Genomic DNA, 27,101 nt, shown 5'->3' on the forward strand with positions numbered 1-27,101 from the left:
AAACAAGAATGGCTTACTTGAGAGTATACGGAAGTCATGCATACTAGACTCATCATTTTCCGATAATCTACCTTCTCCTTTCTTCTAGTTTGCATTCCTCCAAATGCTTATCCAATTATCTGAGATGATGGATTATTTTTCTGAATCTTACTGGGAATATCAATCCCTTCATTGGTTACAACATCATCATTTTCAGTATACTCTCCTGGTTCATCATTTGATTCTGTCAGTGCAGGTGTTGTCTCAGGTGTTACAACACCGGGTGCAACATCTGTGTTAGGCAATGTCTCAGTTATGTTCAGTAGCCCATCAATATCATCCTCGATTGTTTTTCCCGTTAGATCTACAAGATCATCAAAAACAACGTTAATACATTCCATAGTCGTTCTTGTTCTGAGATTATACACGCGATATGCACGACTATTGGATGAATAACCAAGAAATAAACACTTGTCACTTTTAGAGTCAAACTTTGCAAGATGGTCTCGGTCATTCAAAACATAACATACACACCCAAAAACATGAAATTACTTCAGGTTTGGCCTATTTCCCATGATGATTTCATAGGATGTCACAGTAGAACCACTCCTTAAGTACACACGATTTGAAATATGACATGCTGTGTTTAAGGCCTCGGCCCAAAATCGTTTTGAAATATTCTTTGAACTCAACATGACCCTAGCCATTTTTTGCAGTGTCCTATTCTTTCTTTCGGCTATTCCATTTTGTTGAGGAGTCTTAGGGGCCGAAAATTCATGAGTTATCCCTCTCTTTTCACAGAATGATATAAAGTGTGAGTTTTCAAATTCTTTACCATGGTCGGTCCTTATCTTACCAACCCTCAAATCATGTAGATTAGTAATCTTAGCATGTAATTTCTTAAAAACAGCAAATGTGTCGGATTTTTCTCTAAGAAAACTTACCCATGTAATGCGAGAGAAATCATCCACACAAACACATGAATACTTCTTACCTCCAAGGCTTTCCACTTCCATTGGACCCATAAGATCCATGTGCAAGAGTTCAAGACACCGTGTTGTCCCAAAGTGTTGCAACACTTGATGGGGAACACGTGTTTGCTTACCCTTTTGACATGCACCACAAACATAAGGAATTCCAGAGGATAAATTAGGCATACCTCTCACAGCATCGTACTTACCAAGGTTCTTTAATGTCTTGAAGTTTGCATGACCCAATATTTGATGCCACAAGTTTAGTTCACTCACTTTTGAATGATTGCACACAGGGTCCTCTCCAAGTTGATAACAATTGTCAGCCGACCTTGTACCTGTCAAAATACAATGTATCAGTATTATCAAAAACTTCACAATTGTCTTTATCAAACTTAACATGTAAACCATCATCACAAAGTTGACTTATGCTTATTAAGTTTGAGTTAAGTCCTTCGACATAAAGCACATTGTGTAGACTAGGCAGTCCATCAACATTCAAGGTCCCTTTGCCAGCTATTCTTCCTTTAGCACCTCCACCATACGTCACATGTTCATTCCTTAGTTCAACATAGTCAGTCAAATAGTCTTTAGAACCTGTCATGTGGCGTGAACAGCCACTGTCAAAGTATCATATTCCTGCAATGTTAGTTTTTAACGAAGTATAAATAACAGAACATTGAATATTAGCCTTTGGCACCCAAACCCTTTTTACCGATGGTTTCCTATTGGCAGTGTTACGCCGGGTGTTGTACAACACCTGTGGCAACACCTGTTCAGATTCCCATCTTTTGTAGTCATCTCTCAGTTTAAAACAGTAGGGTTTGATATGATCAGGTCTAAAGCAATAGTGGCAGATAAAGTGGCGTTTTCTGGACTTGGACTTCTTTGTAGATATTTGCCTCTTTGATGAAACACCTTTTTCAGTGTATGTAGCATTCGAGATTTCAGCACTTCCTTTGACAAAGACAGTTGGTTTTCTTTCAGTGTTGGAAGACTCTCCTATTTCAAACTGGTGATTCGTATAACCAAGTCCAGCTTTGTCATTATTTCCAATCATCAAGAGTGAATCAAGTTTGGATGAACTTGAATTAAGCTTCGCAAGAATTTGAGCTGCTTCTCCAAGCTCTTCCTTGACTTTGCATAATTCCAGATCTTTCTTGCTTAAGATTACTTCAAGTCGTGATCCTTATGACTTCAGCTCAGTGTTCTCTTTGGAGAGAATTGCACTCACTTTATTTCTTTTGATCCAGTCTTCATACAATTCTTCATACATTGTCTGCACACTTTCCAGAGTGACTTCATCATCATCTACTTCTTGGTTTTCAGACTGACTTGATTCACCAAGGGTTGTAGAATTAAGACACACTGAATTTGACGAGATGTTGCGACCAGGTATTGCAACACCTGTGGCAACACCCAAAGGATTGATTTGCATTGAACGCTTCTCCTTGATCACAGCAGACAACGATGTGTGATTTTCAGATTCATTTGATCCTTGATCATCATCAGACTCTTCATCACTCAAAGTGACAGCCATGCCTTTGTTTCTCCGAAGTCGATTGGCACACTCATTGGCATAGTGTCCAAATCCAGAACACTCTCTGCATTGTACTGAGTCCAAATTTCTGACATTTGATTGGATTTGCAATTCAGTTTTTGGTCGAAATTTTCCTTTCATAGGAGTAAACTTTTGAGCTTTTGCAGAAGTGGTGATATTGGGCAACACAGATTTTTGTCCAATTTTCTTCTTCTCTCTCATTTTCTTCAAGTATTCACTGAATTTTTTAGTAATTAGAGAGATAGAATCTTCATCTAAATCAGATTCATTCACTTCTTTAGATATTTGAAGGATTTCATCATAAGAGTCAGTTGAAACTTCAAGGGCTATTGTCTTCCTTTTATTCCTTCTTTTGTAAATCAAGATTCATCTCAAAAGTTCTGAGGGAACTCATTAATTCATCCAGGTTGAATGTTGAAGTGTCTTTATATTCTTCAATTGCACAAACTTTGACATTAAATTTCTCAGGTAGAGATCTTAAAACTTTGTTCACCAATCTTTCATTGGACATGGGATCTCCAAGACTGTGAGCTTCATTAGAAAATTGTCTCAACCGACTATCATACTCAAGAATAGACTCATTGTCCTCCATTCTCAGGCTTTCAAATTTTGATGCCACCATCCTTAGCCTAGTTTTACGCACACTCTCGGATCCTTCACAATGTTTCTGAAGTATATCCCAAGCTTCTTTGGCACAAACACAATTGGTGATTAAACTAAACATCCTTGTGTCAACAGACGAGAATATAGCATTGAGAGCCTTGGAATTAAAATTTGACGTTTGCACTTCATCGATTGTCCATGTACTTTCAGGTTTGAGCCGAGTGTCTCCATCAGCATCCTCAATCTTTGGTGGACTCCAACCATCAAGTACACGCTGCCAAGCTCTTTCTTCAATTGATTTAATAAAAACCCTCATCTTTACTTTCCATAATGCATAGTTTGATCCATCCAATACGGGAGGTCTAAAAACAGTGTTTGTTGATGCTTCCATGATACTTTTCCACCTGGAAAACAAAACAAAACAGGATCTCACTTAGTAGCGTCAAGTGGAGGCTCTGATACCAATTGAAAGTTCCGTTTCCACAGAGTGAATGTGACGAGGGTGAGTGTTGTGTGTATCAGAATGTAGGTGTTGTGCGTAGGTGTTGTAACACCCAAGACAACATGCAGCGAAAATTATAGTTTAACACACTAACACGCAACTTGAATGATAACAATACGAGATACGAGAGATAAATTATGCACAAGTATAAGCGGTGCCTCAGGGCAAAATAATTCACTAGAAAAACTTGTAAGTTTACAAAAACCAATACTAGTGAAAGAATAAAACAACTCCCTTATTAAGGCGAGTAACAAATTGCATCATAAACCTCTAACAAACCGTATAACCAAAATACATAGGATGCATCAACTGAGAAGTGAAAAAGTCTTCAAAAATCAGCGCACTAATCAAAACAGTGATTAGGTGTTGTCTTCAGATGTTGTCAGCACTTCACAGCAACACTTTATCAACGACGCGAGATTGCTTCAATCAGAAAATATTTTCTTCGTACAAATGCATCTCTGTCTCTCCGAAAGTTTTATGCTCTATATCGTCCCTCTCTATCGTTTCTTCTCCTTTGAGTCCTATTTAACATAGAAACCCAATTTCATTAGGAAACAAACTCTTTTTAAAACAAGGATAATATCTTAAAGATATTGTGATATCATATCTTAAAGATATTATGATATCATATCTTAAAAATATTATGAGTCATATCAAATATAGTCTTATATCACATATTGAATTTATACGAGATCATATCATCAATTTCGAGATTATTCTCATGTCTAGAAAGGCAAAATATTAAAGATAAAAAAGGAAAATATATCAAGAAATAAAATTACTTTCAATATGCTTGAGATTACGGAATGTACAATTTTCAAGAGAAATGCTACCAATTTTTTTTAAAAAAAAAAACGACCAAATGACTTGTTTTACACATATATTTCAAAACCAACATATACATCGTTTTTTTACACTATATCCCCTCTCTCAGTGGCATTTCACCATGTGAATATGATATTGAAAGTCAAAAGCACCATCACATTTGTAACTAAATATGATATAGTAAATCACCATATAACTAAAATAACCATCCTCTTAATAACCTCACCATCATAGCAAAGAAAGCTTGGGGGATATCTCCAATTAGCAATAACGTCTCCAAGTAAAAACACATAACCTCACGAATCAAAGTTTCAATAAGCTCCAATTTATGATCTCATATCATCTTTGTACTAAGTACTACCATTAAAAAAAACAAAACAAAAACAAAGCAAATTAGCCTAAGTATCTAAAGCCGTAATTTGGTCAAATCAATGTCCACACAACAAAAGTTGTTTAACAACCTAGTTCCCACAAAGTTCAAGATCTTACTCAAAACGACTTAAAATGGCATAATTTCCCAAAAATTTCAGTTTCCATGCAATGCGAAATAAAGTTTAATATCTCCAATATAAGTAGCACATCAAATCAAAATATGAACATATCCCGAACCAGTTGATAAACAATGATTGCTATTTGATCAAAACAAAATGTTCATAATGAAAGTGACTCGAAAGCCTGTTTTTCCACAGTATATTCATCAACCTCTCATATAAATTGTCAACGAAAATTAAAATACCTTAAATACATGGACGACTATGATCATCCATATGAGTACAAGCCATAGACAAATATTCCAATTGCAACTCTGTTGCTTTTCTTTATCATTTGCCTCACTTTTATGTATCATATCTGCACTATCAATATCTCACAACTCTTGACATTGAATTTCACTTATCAGCTGTTGCAATGTGGTTTTCCATGTGGAGATTGCAGTCATCTCCTTACCTACTCGCTCTATTCAATCATATATCTCTTTAATAACGGGCTAAACCATTGGCTTATAAAGCACAGCAGCAGATGATTTCAAATAATTATCTTTTGCTATAATCTTCCCAACTTGGTTCCTACCATCATGGGGCTGTAGGAGAGATCCAGCGGTACAATCCAAATATATTATAATTTGTCAAACTTTTAAAATAATTCGTTGAACTTCACAAGCCTCTTTTTCTAACATCGCATCTTCATCCTCCTCAATCGTATTTTTAGTAGTCTTTCTCCATAAGTTCTTTTACCTTTCCAGATTCATCAACTTTTTTTATATGTCTAGCTGCTTTCTCTTTTAATAATATCCTCTTTTCCGTCTGATTGCGTGGTTTTGGAAATTTTGCATGTTTCAAATGCTGACATTGATCAGTAGGTACTGACATTGGGAGAAAAAAAAATTGAGGCCTCTTCACTTCATTTCTTTGAGCATTTGAAAGTGCTCTTTTTTCCAATTATTTGTTTCAAGAGACCATTGGTCCTTCATCTCTTTGCCCTCCCTCAACCTAAAAAATCACTTTCTCAAAAGTACTGGTTCATCGACCTTTTGGCCATGGATCACCCACTGTATCTTACATTCTCCCATCTGTGAAGTGTTTTCTACTTAAAGTACTGTTGATATTTTCCTCAGAAACTTTATGTCCTTCTATCATTAACTTGAGATATCATTTTACTAGATATTCTGCACTTTCTGATAATGCCTATTGGCCATGACATAGTTGTTTTCAATTGTATTCCTCTTCTTTTCATTGATTAAAACCTGCTAATCAGTAAAGTTCACCTTGACAATAGCAACTAGGGGAAAATGATCATTGCCACTGTCATAGTGTCTCTCTGTCTTTCATGTCAGAAAACTTTAGGAATCTTAATGTAGATATTTTCATGAATTACGTCTTTATAAGACGACGATAATGATATTTTATTTAAGTAATGCATGAAAAAATATTATTTTTAATATCAAAATTATTATTTTTTTATTGTAAATATGAGAATGATTGACATGTATCACAAATAAAAATCTATAAAATCGTCCTGATTTGGTATGTTTAGATCTTCAGAATCTTAAAAGATTTGAGTATATCTTGTTCCAGATTTGGTTAGATCTTGTGCCAGATTTGGTTAGATCTTTAATGGGTTTTACCTTTCTGGGCCTTGATTTTTGTGGGCTACGCGCTAATGCTTGAATAAGAGCTCTTGCAGGTACGAGCCGACCTGGGGTCTGGACCCATTTGGGAGCTCGGCCGAGGTGTCTCCAATCACACCGATACAATAATCTGGGAGGTCGGCTCGACGGACCTCCCAAGGTCGAGCTCCCATGCCGACCTCCCAACGTGAAGTCGAGCCGACCTCCCAGATTATTGTATCGGTGTGATTGGAGACACCTCGGCCGAGCTCCCGAGCCGAGCTCCCAAATGGGTCCAGACCCCAGGCCGGCTCGTACCTGCAAGAGCTCTTATTTAAGCATTAGCGCATAGCCCACAAAAATCAAGGCTCAGAAAGGTAAAGCCCATTAAAGATCTAACCAAATCTGGCACAAGATATACTCAAATCTTATAAGATTCTCAAGATCTAAACCTACCAAATCAGGACTCTACCGTTCTCCTATAAATACTAGGTTCCGTCCATTGTTCATTCATTCATATATTCACATTCTCTCAGTACACACATTACTCTCTCAGTTTTCTATTCTCTGACTTGAGCGTCGGAGGGGCTACGCCGGAACAACCTTCCGGCCCCCCTTCTAACACTCTTGTTTTGTTTCTTGATTTCGAAGCGTATGATCCGAGCAACATCAATTTATATTAGGAAAACTCAAGGATATTATTTGTAAGTAGTTTTTACTTTTTTGGAGTTTTTATTGGGGTGATGATGTTATTTGCCCTTATTAAAAAATAACTATCAACTCAAATAGGAAAATAAAATAAAATGATTTTATTTTTTTAAAAAAAACTTGATCGTCTTTTTTAAACAAAAATTGATCCACGAAAAATAAAATTTAGAAACCTTGTGAACGGACAAAGCATTAACGCTAATTTATAAATTTTTTAAATAATATAACAAAAATTTCCCCGTAACTTCTTTCTTCTACAAATAAGAATGAATCAATCCACACACTTCACCTAATCGAGAAACATCGTTCGTTGGAGAATAGTTGCAAAGGAAAAGTCCAAGCAATACTCTTCTTCCTTCCTTTTTTCCCTTTCGTTTTTTGACAACTTGGGAAATTCTATCATACATATTAATTGCCTTCATTTTTTCGCCGGTAATAATTTCGTTCAACAAATTCGTGTGAGCTTTGCCAAAAACAAGAAAAAGCTCTTTCTTTTCCTGTCTCTTGCATTTCAAGGTCGGTTTTTTCTTCTGAATTTTCTCCTCTTCTCTTTTTATGTCTACTTTGTGATGTTATGTCTGTTTTTGTAGCATCGTGGATGGATCTGTCGAATATGGTTTATTTTGTTTTGGGTTTTCCCCCTTTACCTATATGTTGTAAGTGGGGATGCCTGAGAAAGGTTTGGGCGTTGGATTTAATTTTTCTGCTTTGAATTATGGTGTGTATATTTACCTTGCTTCCTTTGCGTTCGCGATTTGTCAATGTTTCGTAATTTAATTAAGACCACCTTTACCATATTGTGTTTGATTTTACGAAAAGAAAAAAGAAACTCTGGCTTCTTTATCTGTGTTGATTATTTTGCGTCTTTATCTGTGTTGATTATTTTGCGGTTCATTTTATTGGAATTGGAGACTTTGTGAACTGGGATTTTGTTACTTTTCGAGGATATTAGGCCAAATTGTGTGTTTTGAACATGTTTTGGGTAAAGCTTGAATCTTTCATTTATCTCTGAGTTGGTGCTTTGATATATTATTCTATCTGAGAAATGGTTCCGTTTGATTCTCCATCAGGCTTGGAGTGGTGATTTGGTTTGATTAAATGGTAAGACTTGGAATTGTGGTTTGATATATTATTAATTGTTAAATGTTAATTCAGCAGTACTTATGTAAATTATTTTGTCTTTATTTATCAGAACAAAAGTTCCAAAGTGGCTAAAGATATTAGAGACGTGAAATTGACTTTATTTGAATAATGAGGCTTATTATGATTTGTTTTGAACTTGATTTTTACCCTGGAAATGTTCCAACCTACAGCCTAAGTATCAAAACGCTCACTGTTGGTTTTGACACTCGAGCTACAGTTTGGAACTATGGACTCTTCTAATACGCTATTGTTTCTAAATCCATCTTCACATACTAATGCTTATCGTTTATAGCGTATTCACGGTATTACGATATTACAAACATTTGTTTCTTCAATGCTGCAGAAATTATCAAGATGGAACATGACGAAATGGGATTCCGGACTGCTCCAGAAGGCCCTATTCTATGTGTTAATAACTGTGGTTTCTTTGGGAGTTCAGCGAACATGAACATGTGCTCCAAGTGTTACAAGGATCTGATATCAAAACAAGAACAAGCTCAACTCGTGGCATCATCATTAGAAAACATCGTCAAAGGATCATCCAGTGGCAATGATAATGAATCTTCACTTGTAGATTTGGCAAATGTACAAACTGATTTGGTAGAAGGGGAGGCAAAACTTGTCGCATCAGTCAATGCTGTGAATTATGTTGTGCCTGTCAATCCTAAGTCAAAAGAGGGTCCTAGTCGATGCAGCAGTTGCAAGAAACGGGTTGGCCTGACTGGATTTAGCTGCCGTTGTGGTAATATTTTTTGCGGGACACATCGGTATTCTGACAAACACGACTGCCCCTTCGATTATCGCAGTGCAGGGCAGGATGCTATAGCGAAGGCCAACCCGATCATCAAGGCAGAGAAGCTCGATAAAATCTAGAAGTTTCTTCTTGTGGCTCTTCTGATCTTCCTAAAGGAGCAACTCCCAGTCGCATGCTTGTCGTATCAGATCCCAATTATTCACACCTTCAAGAATAAAGAATCATGCTTGCCGGCTCCACTTTCTCTAGTCCTGTGCGTATTGATGTGTGGAGAAAACACTATGTCTGGTTTTATATGTCTCATTCTATTTAATAACGCTTCTCTGGGTCAGTTTCCTTGTATATGATGTTCATTTGTCTAATGCAGTGTTTCTACTCTCAGATATCCCACTTTGCTGCACTGCATGTCGACCTTCAACCAAAAGTTTTGAGATAACAAAAGTAAAATAAATTATTTCATTTTCATGATCCGCCGATCCAACGATATGAAGAAGAAAATTTTTACTGCAACGACTGTCATTGCCCACCCTAGAAACATTCACCAAATTGATTATTCTCGATGACCATAGATGAGGCGGATCCTGATAGCTGGACATTACATGAGACAGAACATGAATTAAGTTTGAGATAGCATTGCTTAAAATCTTTCAATTCGAACACAATTTTAATATTGTACTCAAGTTAAGTCGTTAAAGCTTAATTGTTTTAAGGGGAAACAAATTGAAGCCAAAGAAACTATTAATGCAACTCTTTTGTGAACCTAGTTGGTATAAGATTTATATCCGTAAAAGGATCGATGATATTATCTAAACAAAAATATATATGTATTTCGATTTTTGGGTACGTACGTAAGATGAAATAGAACTTACCAAAGCTTTTAGACATGGAACATTCTTTTATTAAACATTATTCTTTGTGTATAAACGAACAAATATATTAGTTTATATAAACCATTCAATTTTAGGATTTCTAAAATCATGAAATGCATTTCAAATAGATATTAACAGCCACCAAATATTTTAAGAAAAATTATATATCAATTTATCTTTTCATTAACTAAATAAATTTAGCATATCTCTTTCCCCTACCACCAGTCTAGGATCCATCCAAACATTTGCAGCTCTTCAACTGATAGCTTATAATAAATAATAATATTTAATCGCGTAAAACTAGACACTGCCTTGCACATGCATGCTTGGCATTACTTTAAGAACACCCGCATTCGTGGGTATTATAACACCCATCACCTCATCGAAAATCGTAGGGTTCACATGCCAAATACACATTACATTAACACATCTATTCTCCCACATTCATTTTAACATTCACACTCATTAATTCAAAAGATTTTTTTTATATATTATTATTTTGATTTCAGCAAGAAAAATTCATTTCCATTTACTCTGTATTTTTTTTTAAATCAAATTCTCCTAAGTTTATTTAATTTAGGAACCTTTTACCATTTGTGGCATTTAATTACAAAACAATGACTAACTTATTGGACTAAAATTATATAACTTGAAAGCTTAGATGACTAAAAATAAGAAATAGAAGACTTACAAGGGAAAATTTTAATTTTCCTTGAAATACAGCAAAGGTGCAAAAAACGTTTCCTACATTGATTTGCCAAAAGGTTTTGAAACTATTAATAAAAATATAGTGCGATGGATGATTGATAAAATAGCGTATGTAATTATTATTTTCAAGGGTGGATGCATGACAAATTGACATCAGAGTAAATCGTCGAGCATACGAGAAGATGCTACATATAAAAGAGCCATTTTTTGAAAGAATTATACAGAAAACATGAGCTTGTTGTTATTTTTCGCGAGTGTATGCACATTCAGAAGCCTCCTTCCTTTCACTTTCTTGTCCCCAAGAAGACCACCCTAAAACCATAACCCTAGATGAAATCAACAATCCATTTAAGGTTTAAACTTTGAGAAGTATTATTAATAAAAATGGTCCATGCATTTCGATGCGACACGAGCACTTTCCCGGCGTTTCCTCCCAGTCTTGGAAACTATCAATCTTGTCCGCCTCAAACTTCCAATTTTACCCTCCATCTCTTTCATTAATTATTAGTTAATTTTAAGTAACTTTGAATGATCTTGATCAGGCATGCTGCTGCTGCTGCTTCCAGTGATATAATTATTCGTCAAGTGGTTGCATTGCTAGCTGCTGCTTCTAGTTCCCATGCATGCGGTAATAATATTTCAGATGTACTTTTGAACTTAATCAAAAACTTAATTTAGAAAAATTAAACATGGGTGAGACTTAATTTTTTTTGACGATCCAGCTGGTGGCTTTGTTAATGGCTCTGCGGCGGATCAGATAGACTTGATTTTCAGTTGTTCAGAATTTAGTTACAGGTTTCTTGGATCAAACATATTTGCATGAACTTTTAGAATTCTTGCAGTTTTCAAATATATTCCACTCAGTGAACAAAATCCCAGATACGGAGTATATATTTAATAAAATTGCACTTGTAAGGCAAAAAAAGAAAAGAAGAAGGATGATATGTGAATTGTATTAAATTTTTGTATCTTTGATTCTAGTAAATGAATAAGAGGGAGGTATTATTGCTAATTTATATAAGAAATTTAAATTCATAACTTGTGTTTTCGTGATTATTTATTTATTTATTGAGAATGATATTTGGGTTCTATTTAGGTTTAAAACCAATACATGCTACTTAAGAGATCGTTGATAATGGTTGCCGACACAGCAGCCAATTTCACTTGAATATCATATTTTTCCAATGTTTTTAAAACTTTATGAATTATTCTCTTAAATTTATGATTTTTAACATTCCCTCTAATAATTTTTTTTTATCATTTTTCCCTTAGCCAATTAAAGTTATTCAAGAAAGGCAACAACAGCACCGACACGAAGCCGTCAGATTCCTATGAACCTTACCGCAAAACCTGAATCGGCGTGGGGATCTGTCCAACTGTAAACAGATGAAAACAACTTAATTTTTTTCACCCCGAATTAATTAAACAAATAAATGCTTCTCCTTCATCAACTTACGATGCCTCACTTCACTATTTTCAAGATAATTTACACGCACATAGATATATACATAGACAAGAATATACACCGCCGCATAACCATACAAATATACAGATTTTGATAGAAAAAAAGAAAATCAACCTTTTGCGTATGATCAATGATACTATAATATACATAGCTATATGTTAAGAGTCTTCCAGAGTTTGCTTCTGGGTAAGTCAGCTTTTTATATATAGTAAGTTAATCTGTTTTAGTATTAATTTTTTTAATGATTTTAGGGTTCATTTGCAGCAAGCAGTACACTTTCTTGTTTCTGGTGATTTAATAACATGTTGCTTGTTAAGAAGAAGGGACAAATTTAACTAATGGGCTGAGTTTTTAAATGTTTCTTGTGTACTTACTTTATAATTTCATTCTTTAATTATCTGTTAATAGGGTTTAGGGAGTTTTCATGCTTGCTAGCTAGGTTTGTGTTAAAAAAGTACAGCAGCAAGCGAGAGACGTGGGTCCTGTCTCTACTTGATCATACGAATTCATCATCTAGGCTCAAATTATACATATAAAATAAGATTTTGTTTTTTTAAAAAATGGTATGTTTTATCATAAAGGTATATAAACGTATCATTCTATCAGATGCAGAAAGAATTTGTAGTGGAAAGGAAATAGATTTCGCACTGATTGATAACAGATATCTGAATCTTGCATTAGTTTTTAAATATTGAGGAAGATATAAAATTAGTTTGAAATTGGTTCATTTGACCGAATCAGTGAGTGGAAGACAGAAGGCACAGAATCAAAGTTTCATTCAAACTACAGTTATGGGGATAAGTACCGCATGAAACTTTTTAATTCTTACTAGTTTATTTAGATTACTCTACAGAACATGCAAATATTAAATAAATATTTAACAGTAACTATTTTAAATTAAGCCTATTTTGACGAGTCCGATTTCCAATTCTACGGTCAACATATTTCAACCAAGAAAAATCCAAACAAAATCTTTAAACTTTTGTTAATCTCGTACGTACCTATTTCTTTGATAACGGGGTGATTCTCATATTTTTTTTATAGGATATATGACTATACTCTTAATGTTTTAATATTAATATTACGAAATTCATGAATATTATTTATAGCATGTACATGCATGTTTAGCTTTGACGCATGCATTTGAGCTTTGGACCATGAAAAATATACTTCCATATTGATTTTTTAAATGTTCCATATATTCATATAACTGTCATTCTTTAATGTTGGGCTTAAATTTAGTCATATTTACAGCTGGTTGATTAAGTAATTTATTTGTCCTTGAGATGATTTTGTGTTGTTGAAATGCTGGGTTTTCGGGTGGCATTTTTTGCACAAAACGAGGAAGAGAGTCCCAATAAACCAAGTGGGGTGGAGTCATTGGAGTTTATGTATATGCTTCTTTGAATTTCAGATACATACACACTCATATATACATACACATACATACACACTCATATATACATACACATACAGACACGCTTATTTATATATATTTATAGGTTGAGGCTACATTTCGATCTTTCCTTCTCTTCGTTAGGTTAACTATTCCTCAGTTTCTTGATTTTTCTGCCCTTTTATTCCGATTAAATTTTTAAATATTTTAGTTGATTTTAATTCTTTCTGATCTTGGAATATGCAGGATCAGAAGGGCGCCATGAATCCCAACAACTGGCTTTCATTTCCATTTTCTCCCACTCATCCTTCTTTACAATCTCAGTCTAATCACTTTTCTTTAGGGTTAGTAAGTGACAGTATCAATGAAACTCCATTTCAAAGCCAAGGTAAGTCGTTATTGATCAATATTCTTTATCTTCTTTAAACCCTAATTGGATGTTTTTTGATAGCCATATACTAATTATACATGTTTCATTTTTTACAATATTGATTGTTATATAGCATATGAGTGGAATTTGTTCAACACCCAAGGAAGCAATGAAGTCCCAAAAGTTGCTGATTTCCTTGGAGTGAGCAAATCCGACAGCCATTTAGAGCTCATACCTTATAACGATCAAATCCAATCGAGCGATTCCGATTACCTGTTTTCGAGCAACAGCCTGGTGCCAGTTCAACACAACTTGTTGGCCTCCACCACGAACTATGAAAAACTGCAAGAGAATGCTTGTAACATGCAACAATTGACGCTTTCCATGGGCAGCGGCAGTAAGGGTTCAAGTACTAGCGAGACCATTGCCACAGCATCTGCAACTGCAGAAAATAGTGACACCAGTATTGTTGAGGCTGCCCCTAGGAGGACCTTAGACACGTTTGGCCAAAGAACCTCGATATATAGAGGTGTAACAAGGTAGGATTCTCTATATATATCCCTTCATTTTTTTCTCATAACTTACACTTTTGGATATGGTTGTTTGAAGGCTAATTCTGTCTTACAGGCACAGGTGGACGGGGAGATATGAAGCCCATCTGTGGGATAATAGTTGCAGAAGGGAAGGGCAATCGAGAAAAGGGCGTCAAGGTTTTCATTAATTAAATTCGTAACTTGATTCTTTGTTTTCTTCTTACATTTTACCTTTGATTTATTTGTCTATGATCACTAAATCTTCTTTCTTTATTGTTTGTTTTTTCTCCCATGGGATGCAGTGTACTTGGGTAAGCCAATTAAGTTTCTCGATTATTTACGTACTTTGTGTAATGTGAAGTCATATAATGTATTGAAATTGTCCAATTTACATATGTTTTTCTCGGACAGGTGGATATGACAGAGAAGAAAAAGCTGCTAGGGCCTATGATCTTGCTGCCCTAAAATACTGGGGAACATCTACTACCACTAATTTCCCAGTACGCAAATTCGTGTGTGTGTGTGTGTGTATATATATATATATATATATATATATATATCAGGTATGATGCTAGTTATAGCATAATTTCTGTTAAATTACAGATCAATAACTACGAGAAGGAACTAGAAGAGATGAAGCATATGACCAGACAAGAATTTGTGGCCTCTATCCGAAGGTAATCAAATTTCTGATAATGAGTAGTGCATGCTTAATTTTTATTTTTTTTTTGATAATATGTGCGATTATAGAAGCATAAAATATAATCCTCGTCAGAGATTTAAGCAGCAGTTTACTACTGATATATATTTCCAGGAAGAGCAGTGGCTTTTCGAGGGGAGCATCCATGTATCGTGGCGTGACGAGGTAGTCTAAAATGGATGATTATTTTGGCTATGTAAATTTATTATAGTTTTATCATGAACATTTTTCCTCATAACTAATTACTAATCAGTCTTTGAATTCTATTCTTTTAATCAGGCATCATCAGCATGGAAGGTGGCAAGCAAGAATAGGAAGAGTTGCTGGAAACAAAGATCTATACTTGGGAACTTTCAGTAAGCGTTCTTCCATTTCTTTTTTTTATAACCGCTTGATTTTTCATAATAGATACTTTTCGTGCTAAATTTTGAATAAACGAATTAATTGGAGTGTTTAATTTTTTTACAGCTACTGAGGAGGAAGCTGCTGAAGCATACGATATAGCCGCCATAAAATTCCGAGGCTTAAATGCTGTCACCAATTTCGACATGAATCGTTATGATGTAAAGGCCATTCTTGAAAGCAACTCTCTCCCTATCGGAGGAGGTGCCGCCAAACGCCTCAAAGAAGCTCAGGCAATCGAGTCATCACGAAAACACGAAGACGTTATAACTTTAGGCTCAGGTTTCCAGTATGGCAGCAGTCCAAGCGCAGCTTCCCATCTTCAAGCATACTCCCTAATGCAGCAGCATCCCTTCGATTCTCAGCCTTTTCTCACTCTGCAAAATCAAAATATTTCACAATACAATCAAGATTCCTCGTCTCTTTACCATAATTACATCCAAACACAGCTCCAGTTACAGCAACAATCATGTTCTTACAACAGCATCCCCCATCACACGAACACGAACTCGAACAATTCTCAGTTGTATGGAAACTACCTTCAAAACAATGCAGTCATGCTTCATGGTCTAACAAACACGGGGTCCTCATCTGCTGTGATGGAGAATCATGGGAGTTCAAGTAATGGAGGGTTTACTGGAAATTTTATCGGAATGGGCTCGAGTTCGGGTTCGGCCAACGAAGTTGCACTGGTGAAAGTGGATTATGAGAATATTCCGTCGGCTGCTGCATATACTGGATGGTCTGCGGAGACAGTTCAAGAGACAACAAATCCTGGTTTATTTTCAATGTGGAATGAGTGAAGGAGAAATCTCTTTATTTCTTAAAAATGAAAACTCAGTGCTAAGAATCAGAGTTTTTATTGCTATCTTTGCTTTTGATAATTTTGTTTTGTGGGGATCAAAAGTGCGATAGCACGTACTAATGAATTTTTGTTTTTCTTTCTTTATGAAGTAAAATTATGGCTCATGCGAAAATATTTCTAAAACGGTATAAAGATAATCTGATTTGGATCTGGGCATCCACCCTTGGGTTGTGAGCCAGTAGAGGATTCAAACTCGAAAATATCGTCCTCAAAACTATATATATTTTATAGTTTGCAAGTCGGATGGTGTTTTTGTTTCTAGCTTTTTACTGATTGAAGATGAAGAAATTAATACAACTTTATATTTTGAAAATATATTAAAAAATGTCTGTTTAAAAATTAAACTGCTGTAGGTTTGTTAAAATAATAATAAACTGCAAAGTTATCATAGCGGTGCGTAATAAAATTGTTTTGATCATTATAAGTCATTTGAAATAATAATTATTGATTTATTAACATATTTTGAGCACAATTGATTGTGGTATATCTATCAAAACAAAAACTTGTGTGAGACAATCTCACGGGTCGTATTTTGTGAGACAGATCTCTTATTTGGGTCATCCATGAAAAACTATTACTTTTTATGCTAATAGTATTACTTTTTATTGTGAATATCGGTAGGGTTGACACGTCTCGCAGATAAAGATTCGTGAGACCGTCTTACAAGAGACCTACTCAGCATTGGTTATATTCCTTGCATGTCTAATTCAATTTTTAGTAATGTGTCTTTCAATTTCTATTTTTTTTTTTATCTAAATATTAACGTGACACTTACACACCAGCACGTCATGTATGCAAATATAACAAAGAAAATAGAATAAAAATAAAAATTGGTAACATAAATAAACAAAATATAATATAATTTCTATATTTATAAATCATTAATGATAGGTTGTTGGTTCCACTTTGATTAATTTTATGACATATAGTAAATTATTTACCCACCAATTAAACTATCATTGATGTGTGTAAATTAATTTCATTTTGTACTGTATTTAAAATATAGATATTGTTTGATATATTTTTAGGTCAGGTCAGCTTTCTACCAGCTAGCTATAGGATAAATATTCATACCCAAAATTAATTGTTTTCTTTAATTGATTGATTAAAATTTTATGTTTTCGGCTCTAAAATTAATAGTATTAATATATATATTCCAACGCAATCGATTGTTTCCAGAAAACCCTAAGCTAAAAGAGCCTTGTATTGTAAATGCACCTAAAAAAAAAAAAAAAATTGGCGCCCTTGTCTTTTTATTCGGAACCCGAAGAGAAAAGGTAGTCCCAATATTTTATAAAATCATGTCACATGTAATAAAAATATTATCAATTCATGTAAATTTACATTATACAGGTGAAAATTGAAATGATCAACACAAAAAGCTAAATGATGAAGGGTACCCAAAATTAAACACAATTATTTAACAATCATAATTATATCCCTGAGATTCCACATTTCCAACCCATCCCTATTCATTTCTCTCTTTCCCCTTCCCCATCCCCATCGCAAGGCAAACTACCAATCATGGCGCAGAAGAGAGAAAAAGAAGAAACCGAGCTCAAGGTACCCGAAAACTTACCCATATGTACACCACCGCAGACCCTTCCCACGCCTCAGCCGCAGCTCTCGGCCGCCAGGTCAAGCGCGGGTGCATCGAGAACCAGCTCCGCGGGGTCGCCTGACCAAGTGGAGAAACGGGTGCCGAAGAGAGCGAGGGAGGTTTCTCGCTGCTCCGGGTCGGATTGCAGGAAGCGGGTGGGGTTGATGGGTTTCCGGTGCAGGTGCGGGGAAGTGTTCTGCTGGGAGCATAGATACTCAGATCGGCACGATTGCTGCTACGATTACAAAGCAGCTGGTCGGGAGGCGATCGCGAAGGAGAATCCCGTCATCAAAGCAGCGAAAATCATCAGAATTTGAGTGAAGAAGATCAGATCATCTAGGATCTTGATGAACTAATTACGGTTGAAATGAAAATTTATACTTTTGTTTTGTAAGATAAATCTTGTTATTGGTTAAAAATAAGTTTTTATTTAGTTTTCGTTATTCGAATTTATATATTTTTTAATCAAATTAGTAAATTAATCAAATATAATTTATTTGATATTATAATTATATTAATTATTTATAAAGAGGTATATATTAGGAGAATAAAATTTATGTTAAACAGAAAAAAATTTGTAATAAAATAAAAGAAATATAAAAAAATAATTATTTTATTGAGAAATATTAGATTTCAGTTTATTAGATAAATTTTAATATAAGTATTATGAGCTTTATTCTCATGTATACGACAAATCAATAAGAATGGTTGTCGAATAAATTATATTCGATGGACATAGTGATTTTGAGAAAAATAAATTACAAACTATTATAAAAAAAATTTCTAAAAAATTTCAAAAAGTAAAACTCAAAATAATTCAACTATAATTTTTCCCATAAAAAATACGACAAATTAAAAAAATTATTAATTATTATTTGAGCATTTACTTTATTTTCATTGGTAGGAAAAGTATGTTTCAGATGCGAATGTTGCGTTTGTATCGTGCTACTATTGCTTAGCTTAGAGGCTTTGTGTGGGGACTCGGACGCTAATTCATTCCTTAATCGTCTTTAGGAATAATTCAAACAATTATAATAAACAGGATCTAACTTTTTTTTTTTAAATACAAAGCAGAAACGTAATGTAATTCAATTCAAATTACATATTAAACATAAACATACAAATCTTGTACTATCTACAAGAATTCAACTAGGTTCAACTATATATCAGTGCTGAATCCTAAGTTGCTTCGAAGCCCGGATCTCCACGCTATCTAGTCCAGCCTCGTTCTCTTCTTGACCCTGATCCTATTCCACCTGTTGTCATGCACACATACAAACAAGACAACAGCCGGATAACTCCGGTGAGAATTACATTCTCACTATAAATCATGTATACATGCAATCATAAAAACAATGTAACCGCATATAACAGATATGTCTAACATGTATTCAAATCAGAATATAAATCCATATCAAGAATAAATCCTATTCTAAACATGTACCATCATCATGAACATAACTCAATATGTACCATATTCAAGGAACATAATCAACATGAATCAATATAACTGTCAATTAGACTCATGACGTCACATTTAAGACTAGACTCAATCCTAGTCTAGGGATCCCGGTTTCCAGAAGTTGGCATTCTCATATCGACCAACAGTAATAGAAAAGACTCCAGTTCTATCCACGTCGATAGGGTATCGATCACCAGTAATAGAAGAAGCTCTGATTCTATCCACATCGATATAGTATCGATCACCAGTAATAGAAGAAACTCCGATTCTATCCACATCGATATGATATCGATCATCAGTAATAGAAGAGTTACGATTCTATCTACATCGATACAGTACCGATCACCAGTAATAGAAAAAGCCACATTCCTATCCACATCGATAGCCAATCATCCGGTGACAGACTTTGGTACTATCGCCAATACACTATCTTGTGACATCGTGCAATGTGCCCGTGGCGATCCCACCACTATCAGGCACTTCTGTCCCAAGATACTCGTCTAATACCTGCTATCTATCAATCAAGAGAACAAGTATATCAATCAAATCAATACAATAAGGTAAAGTATGTGATTTAGGGAAACTCGAGCCAAACCTCACTCGAGTTGTGCAATCCCAACTCAACATTAATTTATACATTTGTCTTCTCGATCTGACGAAGTCGAAGTCTCGAAGTCCAATCTGTCCATATCAATCTGAAATACAATATCGCATAGGCACAATCTCAATATGCAACTCAATTCAAAATATATTCTGATCAATACTCAAATCACACATAATCTGATCGATATCGAATCAAAATACAGTCTAATCCATATCGACGATATCATGATATAATCAATATCAATCTACTGAGGTTTCGACGACATAACAATACAGTCTCGATAACCCCGTCAATTCCAACACCACAGATATAATACTAGAATTCATAATCAGTACCAATACAATTCCTAATCTCAATATCGGTACACTTAAAATCAGTAATAACTCAACTCTGATATCAAATCTCAATCAATTTAACTCTGAAAATCATAACAATTGTATAATCAGTCTATTCTTTAATCTAACTTCAATTATACAATGCCTACTGTAGCAGAAACATCATATCTGATTCATATTCAATTCTGACAATATCATAATTTCAAATCATGTCTAAACGTAACAAAACTTACGTCCAGTTGTAGCTTGCGTTGATAGGAACACAATACTGAAGTCGGATTGAAAATCAGACGGGCGGATCTTTCGCAAATCACAAATCTATAAGGTAAAAGACGTAAGGATTATTTCATAATCAATAATCCTCCTCAACCCTTTTCTCAGAATTCTGAAGAGGAATGACGTGCACTTCCTATATATATATGTATATCATTTTGCATGAAATTGAAACGTGGCTGATTTTCCACAAAACTTCAGCGGCGCTCGAGCGGTTGAAATGTACCGCTCGAGCGCGGAACACTCTGCTCGAATACTTAGCTATTGTCCATTGGCGCTCGGGCGGTAACTCTTTACCGCTCGGGCGCAACAGGTTCTGTCCAAACCCTATTCTTGTGCGACACTGGCGCTCGGGCGGTTATTTGCTACTGCTCGGGCGCCAGAGGTTCTGTCCAAAATCTTGGCTCACAATGCAACGACGCCCGGCTTTCTCCATTCAAGTTCATATAACCTCAATCATGTCAATTAATCAACGTCTGATTACAGTAATTAAATCTCGGGCCTTACACTTTGTATATGAAATAATGATTTCCAAAAAGAAACCAACACCATATATTTACTTAAATGGGTATTCCGATACTCACAACGAAGAAGATCAATAAATTGCAGAGTAGGGGATAGGATCGATTTTAAGTGGTGTAGGCCTTTTTCAGCTAATGGTCAGGCCCAGACCGACTTTTATGATAAACAATTATCCTTTATTGTGGGGGGTGTGTCATCCCATCCACATATGTTTCTATTTGACATTTAAAATAAACAATCGCTTAATTATTCGTCTAATGTAAATTAGTGGAAATGCAGGCAACTTTTCTTTATTTTTGAGCAATGGGTGACAGAAAGCATCCGCTTGCACGATCGCAGGGGCCAATAATTCATCCAGAGATATCTAAATTTGTTCGATTATTCCAGATGGATTAACGAATTTTTTGTAGTTTAATTTCAGATATATGTGATAATATTGTTGAGCGAGTGATGATGTGTGATATGATATCAATACACATCCATGTACACAATATATTTGTATCATTTACCAATTAATTAAAGATGTCAAATTTTCATTATAATCATATGTAAACTTAATGTCTCTTTCTACGTATAAATTAACAATATAATTATCCCTGAAAACAGGTATTGATTGATTGGTTTTGGTTATTTCAAGTAAAGCCAAAAAGACTAATTATATTTTAATTCATTTAAGAATTTCCATTATTTTTGATTCCTTGAACAAGTTCAATCCTCATCGCAAAACACCAAATTAAGCGTACAATTAATAATTAATATATATGTATTGCCGCTATATTTTCTTTGATTAATTGTAACCTGCATTCTCTTAGACACATTATATTTCGCAATTGATTAATTCCGTTTGGTCATCGTAATATATATTTCAAGAACCGGAGGAAACAAAAAAACCACGGCTTCATACGGAAATCCTTCTTACAAAAAAATATTGCACCTTAAGTCATTTCAAAAAAAAAAATATTGCACCTTAAGTAAATACTATATATATGATTTTATATTATGAGAAAAGAACTGATAAATTAGTAAAATATCCTATTTAAACAATATAATTATAAAATTATGCAACATTTATGTGTCGGTATATTCAAGCGTTTCCATATAAAATATTAAAAAAAATTTAAAAATTGTAGTTACTCCTGCAAAAATGAAGGTGGCTATGCTAAAATTCAACCAATCCACCTTACTTCGTTCTCAAAATATAGTAAGCTTATAAAATTCTTTTCAAAGGTATAATCATGGCCGACCAGACATCATCAAAGTATACGAAACTTTTTTCCTCCAAAAGTTCTCAGTTTCCCAACTTTGACAGGAGTGGAATTATTTAATTTTTAAAAATCAATTGTGAAGTTTTTATTTGTGTTTTTTCTTCAAACATACAAGTTTTAATCATTTTACAATCCATTAGATTTTTTACCACAATTTAAATTACAATTTTGAATTAATAAATAAAACGGAAAAGTTTCGATTTTTGCCTTATATATTTACATATATTTCATTTTGGTCATTTATGCCGTCAATTTTATTCATGTATGTATCTATCAATTTTTTTTTGACAATTTTAGTCATTTCTAATCGATAATATTGATGTATCATAATTGTATATGTAAATGTCATGTTGGTGACATATCAACGTTATGTCGGAAAAATACTAATATTACAACAATGAAATAAAATCAAAGATAGTGACAAAACTAAAATTTGACAATATGAAAATAAAAAATCGCAAAAAGATTTAAAAAAAAAAAATTGACTTGTAAAAAAAAGTATCGACTCCCTGGTGGTCACCCATCTTGTATTAAAACCAATTAGGGTTTCTTGCTTATTCTCCAAAGTTAGGTAGAAGCTATTTGTATATTTTCCTGCCCAATAATGGCAGACAACAAGACATTTTTGAAGCTGTGAAAAGTTAATTGTAGTGTTAATAAACTAGGGTGGGGCTAATCATGTTCATTAGGGACTCTAATGTGTCCAAAAGATAATGTTTTTTTGAAGTAGGAAAATTAACATATAGGAATAATTTTTACACGCACTTACATATGGACAAGTTGATAATAAGTTTACCAAATTCCATTTCCCGACTTTTACTACTGATAATAGTAATTTATATGTATGTGGCTTTTCGATAACATTAAAGGGTGAAAATGAAAGTCGCAAAAGCGCGATTAATATTTGATTCTAGCATTAATCACTGAATTTCATACTGCGATTATTAATTGTCTGATAAAATTTATATAATTTGAGTTTTTACATATATTTAAAAATGAATTCTTTTAATGCGTCAAAACCTATATACTCTCTGATTTTGGAAATAAGCGTAGGACAACAATATATATATTTTTTATATGATCACACCATATATATACATAAATTTATATTTTACGTGCCCGTAAAATTAATGTTAATTGGATTCGTAAAATCAATGAATTTGAAATTATATATTTCAATTTGACCATTTCCTTTTTTTTTTTTTTTTTTTTGAGAATTAATCATAGGATAAGAAAGTAGTGAGGTGTAATTACTATTAAATTTTACTTTTGAAGCAACCTATGAATCTGAGTAGCGAATAAGGGAATGCATTAATTTTCAACCCCTCAAGGGTATAATAATTTCAATTTTTTAATTATATTATTGTATATATGGCAGGTAAAATTATAAGCCGTTTGATCTACCTAATATGATTACAAATCACCTAACTCAATCAGCCAATCTTCACAATCTATTTCCTAAGCTACCGTAATTAAATACTAAATAGAATCTTTTGCTCGGGTCTCAAAGATATCATTGCAGATTAAAATACAATTACCATCGAGACACAAATATATTTTTAATTAAACATATGTTCGAATAAGTAGTCGTCTACATTTAATTTTCATTATACTTGTAAAAATAATATTATGAAATAACCTTGATATATGATATAATATAGATGATTGTAAGTGTAATCGTGCGGCCACTAGCTTTTGAAATGATTGTTGCCTGCCATAATCTTTGATACGATTATGTGGAATGTGCCACCAAAGATCCACACCAAAATTAATGAATCAGCTATTTGATAACCTACGAGTTAAGAAAATGTGAAATTATTAGGGTCTCGTGCAGCCCACTTGTTAATATTGTTAATATTTATTTTTATTAGTTGGTGGCAACACACCACATGTTACTACTTTCTTTTGCTCTTTTGGTGATTAAAAAAAAAAAAAAAAAACCTTTAAATTTGTCACACGTGCTAAAATTTCATAAAACATCTACCACGTGTGCTCCTTTTTATAAATATTACTATACAGAATAAATGCTCTAACAACTCTTATTTATCACTTTGGAATAATTTGGGTTGATCTGATTTAAAATGAGTATAACTCTTGTTAACAGTCTTAAGTAAAATTCTATATTCTATTTACTTCACTTTATTCTATTTTTATTTTTTGAATACGTACTTCACTTTATTTTGTTCACCGTGAAATTGCTGATTTTGACATGTTAAAATAATATCAGCTAGAATGGAAGATACTGACAAAAAACCAATGGACTTGGCTCCATTTTTACAGCTCTCTCCACAACTCATCCATACACCGCCCTCTGCCTCTGCGGTGTTTCTATATATACCTATTCTGTCTCTCCAGATCCCGATACTTTCCTCAAAATCCTCCCGAATCCAATCTTACGTACACGAATGGAAGAGAATAAAACTACGCCGCCGGAGCTCCAACTGGACAACCTCCGAGCCATCAAAGTACTAGGTAAGGGTGCCACAGGCACAGTTTTCCTCGTCCACGACAAATCTCGGGACCTCCCTTTCGCACTCAAGGTAGTGGAGAAATCCTCTTCCCACCATGCGGACCGTCGGGCCATCCACGAAATATCCGTGCTCCGCCGCCTCTCCGCCGCTGTTCCTCACCCCTTCCTGCCGTACCTGATCGAGTCCTTCGAAAGTCAAGAATTCATTTGCTGGGCCATCCCCTACTGCCCCGGCGGTGACCTCAATGTCCTCCGATACCGCCAGAACGACCACGTCTTCTCCCCCGCCGTCATTCGCTTCTACCTGGCTGAAATCATCTGCGCTCTCGAGTACCTTCACGAGCGAGGGATTGTGTACAGGGACCTCAAACCGGAAAACATCCTCGTACAGCAGTCGGGGCACGTTACACTCACCGACTTCGACCTGTCGCGTGACTTGATACCCAGAAAGCCCGGGAATCGATGTTTCAGCTCCGATTATGAGGAAGTAAATCCGGTTAAGCAGACGCCGCAGAAGAGGAAGTTCCCCCGCTTCGTGCTTCCCAAAAGAGGAAACCATCCCTTTCACAACAAGAAAGGTTCGAAGAAAGCTAAAAATGCACGCGTTTCCCCCGTGAGTAGGAGGAATCACAGTGAATTTCCGACCGATGAGCGTTCGAATTCCTTCGTGGGCACGGAGGAATACGTGTCTCCGGAGGTTATACGAGGTGACGGCCACGAGTTCTCCGTAGACTGGTGGGCTCTTGGTGTCCTTTGCTACGAAATGCTGTACGGGAAGACCCCGTTCAAGGGGAAGAATCGTAAGGAGACATTCAGCAAAATACTGTTAGCAGAGCCGGAGTATATCGGGAAACCCAGTGCTGTAACGGACCTGATTGGAAAGCTGCTGGAAAAAGATCCCACACGCCGACTGGGTTACCTGCGCGGCACGTGCGAGATCAAAGAACACGAGTTCTTCGACGGATTGAGGTGGGATTTGCTGACGGAAGTGCTACGTCCGCCGTTTGTCCCGTCAACGGACGAGACGGACGGTAGGATTGACATCAGAGAATATCTCCAGAAATTGAAGCTTCCACCTTCGCCGTTATGGTCGCCGTCGCGGGAAGAGGGCCGACATAGCGCTTCTCTAACGGAGTTTTAACGTGTGTAAAGGAATTCATTAGCTTTAGCAATTTACTTACTGTGCATAAATAAAGTGTGGTACGTGAAATTCGACTTTAATATTTTAAGATGTCGAGACTCGGAAAGTGCAGCGGTGTTGAAGAGAACAACTCCTGCGTTTTATGGTTTATTATTAGGAATGCAATACACATATTTAAAAATGGAAATTTGAATTAGTTGAAGTGACAATCCTAATAAAAACATGGATCAGCTCGAATGAATTTCTCAGACCTTACAAAAATACAAAGAAATACTCTCTTTTAATCTAATGAGTTGAAACCAATGGGCCAAAAAGTTGCCTAGCTTTGCTTTTTTTACTTTAACGCTGAAATATAACTTTAGACACATGGAGACCACTCAGGCACTTGGGACGCCAATTTTTCTTCAAATTAACAAAGGGGATTTGATTATAGGAATGTAATATGTCGAACATTTTCACGTGACTTCGAGTAATGGTGACAGGCAACGTGTCCAATGATTTAAATCATCCAAAATAAATTTGGTACATATGCTCGCGATCTACTTTCTCTATATTTAGCTCGACATCATATTATTGTACACAAAGTAGTGAGCATAAATATTTATTAATCAAAATTTGACTCTTTACACTCGCAGGGTTCAAAACAAAGCACGTGATGAATCAAACATTATATTTTTGTTTGGAAAAGCAAGTGCTAATGAAACAGTATAGGAGGGCTCGACATGCATGCCATTTGTCTGATTGATTTGAGCCATGTTTTTAGGCTCTTTCTTTTCTTCGTCTCTTTTTTGGGGGTCCTTTCCGCCATAAAAACAAAACCATCTCAAACTCGGGTAATTAAAATATGTCATAAAATAACATTCTATTTAATTAAATTAATTTTTAAAAAAAAATTAGAAAATATAGCCGCTAATTGATTTCTCAAAATCTGCATTTTCCAATGTATAGCTATCAATTCAAAAATATAT

General features: G+C 34.9%; 5 protein-coding genes across 6 annotated transcripts; 4 read left to right on the top strand and 1 right to left on the bottom strand.

Moving 5' to 3' along the window:
* Positions 1-2,851: 2,851 nt before the first annotated feature.
* Positions 2,852-3,505, bottom strand: LOC142537124 (uncharacterized). The gene has a single exon (XM_075642691.1). The coding sequence runs from the start codon at positions 3,503-3,505 to the stop codon at positions 2,852-2,854; it is 654 nt and encodes a 217-aa protein (XP_075498806.1).
* A 4,024-nt stretch (positions 3,506-7,529) lies between these two features.
* Positions 7,530-9,534, top strand: LOC142521945 (zinc finger A20 and AN1 domain-containing stress-associated protein 8-like). 2 transcript variants are annotated; one of them, XM_075625123.1, is made up of 3 exons: positions 7,530-7,772; positions 8,327-8,357; positions 8,743-9,534. In XM_075625123.1, the coding sequence occupies exon 3, from the start codon at positions 8,754-8,756 to the stop codon at positions 9,270-9,272; it is 519 nt and encodes a 172-aa protein (XP_075481238.1). In that variant the 5' UTR covers positions 7,530-7,772; positions 8,327-8,357; positions 8,743-8,753; the 3' UTR covers positions 9,273-9,534. The 2 variants fall into 2 exon arrangements, with proteins under 2 accessions (XP_075481238.1, XP_075481233.1); XM_075625118.1 differs by lacking the exon at positions 8,327-8,357 and having other exon boundaries at positions 7,532-7,772.
* A 4,218-nt stretch (positions 9,535-13,752) lies between these two features.
* LOC142537195 (AP2-like ethylene-responsive transcription factor PLT2) lies at positions 13,753-16,467 on the top strand. The gene is made up of 9 exons (XM_075642748.1): positions 13,753-13,979; positions 14,095-14,500; positions 14,589-14,671; positions 14,797-14,805; positions 14,906-14,994; positions 15,098-15,171; positions 15,309-15,359; positions 15,474-15,550; positions 15,663-16,467. Exons 1-9 carry the CDS (start codon positions 13,832-13,834, stop codon positions 16,397-16,399), a joined length of 1,674 nt encoding a protein of 557 aa, XP_075498863.1. The 5' UTR covers positions 13,753-13,831; the 3' UTR covers positions 16,400-16,467.
* Positions 16,468-17,985: 1,518 nt separating this feature from the next.
* On the top strand, positions 17,986-18,378 carry LOC142537125 (zinc finger A20 and AN1 domain-containing stress-associated protein 11-like). The gene has a single exon (XM_075642693.1). The coding sequence runs from the start codon at positions 17,986-17,988 to the stop codon at positions 18,376-18,378; it is 393 nt and encodes a 130-aa protein (XP_075498808.1).
* A 6,376-nt stretch (positions 18,379-24,754) lies between these two features.
* Positions 24,755-26,218, top strand: LOC142521953 (serine/threonine-protein kinase UCNL-like). The gene has a single exon (XM_075625127.1). The coding sequence runs from the start codon at positions 24,928-24,930 to the stop codon at positions 26,131-26,133; it is 1,206 nt and encodes a 401-aa protein (XP_075481242.1). The 5' UTR covers positions 24,755-24,927; the 3' UTR covers positions 26,134-26,218.
* The last annotated feature ends 883 nt before the right edge of the window (positions 26,219-27,101 follow it).

This window comes from Primulina tabacum, chromosome 2, assembly GCF_025594145.1.
Source record: "Primulina tabacum isolate GXHZ01 chromosome 2, ASM2559414v2, whole genome shotgun sequence".
In the NCBI taxonomy this organism is placed as follows: Eukaryota; Viridiplantae; Streptophyta; class Magnoliopsida; order Lamiales; family Gesneriaceae; genus Primulina; species Primulina tabacum.

Excerpts from the sequence above, each read along its gene's own strand:
- LOC142537124 (XM_075642691.1), bottom strand. The coding sequence starts at position 3,505 with ATGGAAGCATCAACAAACACTGTTTTTAGACCTCCCGTATTGGATGGA.
- LOC142521953 (XM_075625127.1), top strand. The coding sequence starts at position 24,928 with ATGGAAGAGAATAAAACTACGCCGCCGGAGCTCCAACTGGACAACCTC.
- LOC142537195 (XM_075642748.1), top strand. The coding sequence starts at position 13,832 with ATGCAGGATCAGAAGGGCGCCATGAATCCCAACAACTGGCTTTCATTT. Across the intron at positions 14,995-15,097 it reads CTACTACCACTAATTTCCCA|ATCAATAACTACGAGAAGGA; the intron begins GTACGCAAATTC and ends GTTAAATTACAG. Across the intron at positions 15,360-15,473 it reads ATGTATCGTGGCGTGACGAG|GCATCATCAGCATGGAAGGT; the intron begins GTAGTCTAAAAT and ends TCTTTTAATCAG.
- LOC142537125 (XM_075642693.1), top strand. The coding sequence starts at position 17,986 with ATGGCGCAGAAGAGAGAAAAAGAAGAAACCGAGCTCAAGGTACCCGAA.
- LOC142521945 (XM_075625123.1), top strand. The coding sequence starts at position 8,754 with ATGGAACATGACGAAATGGGATTCCGGACTGCTCCAGAAGGCCCTATT.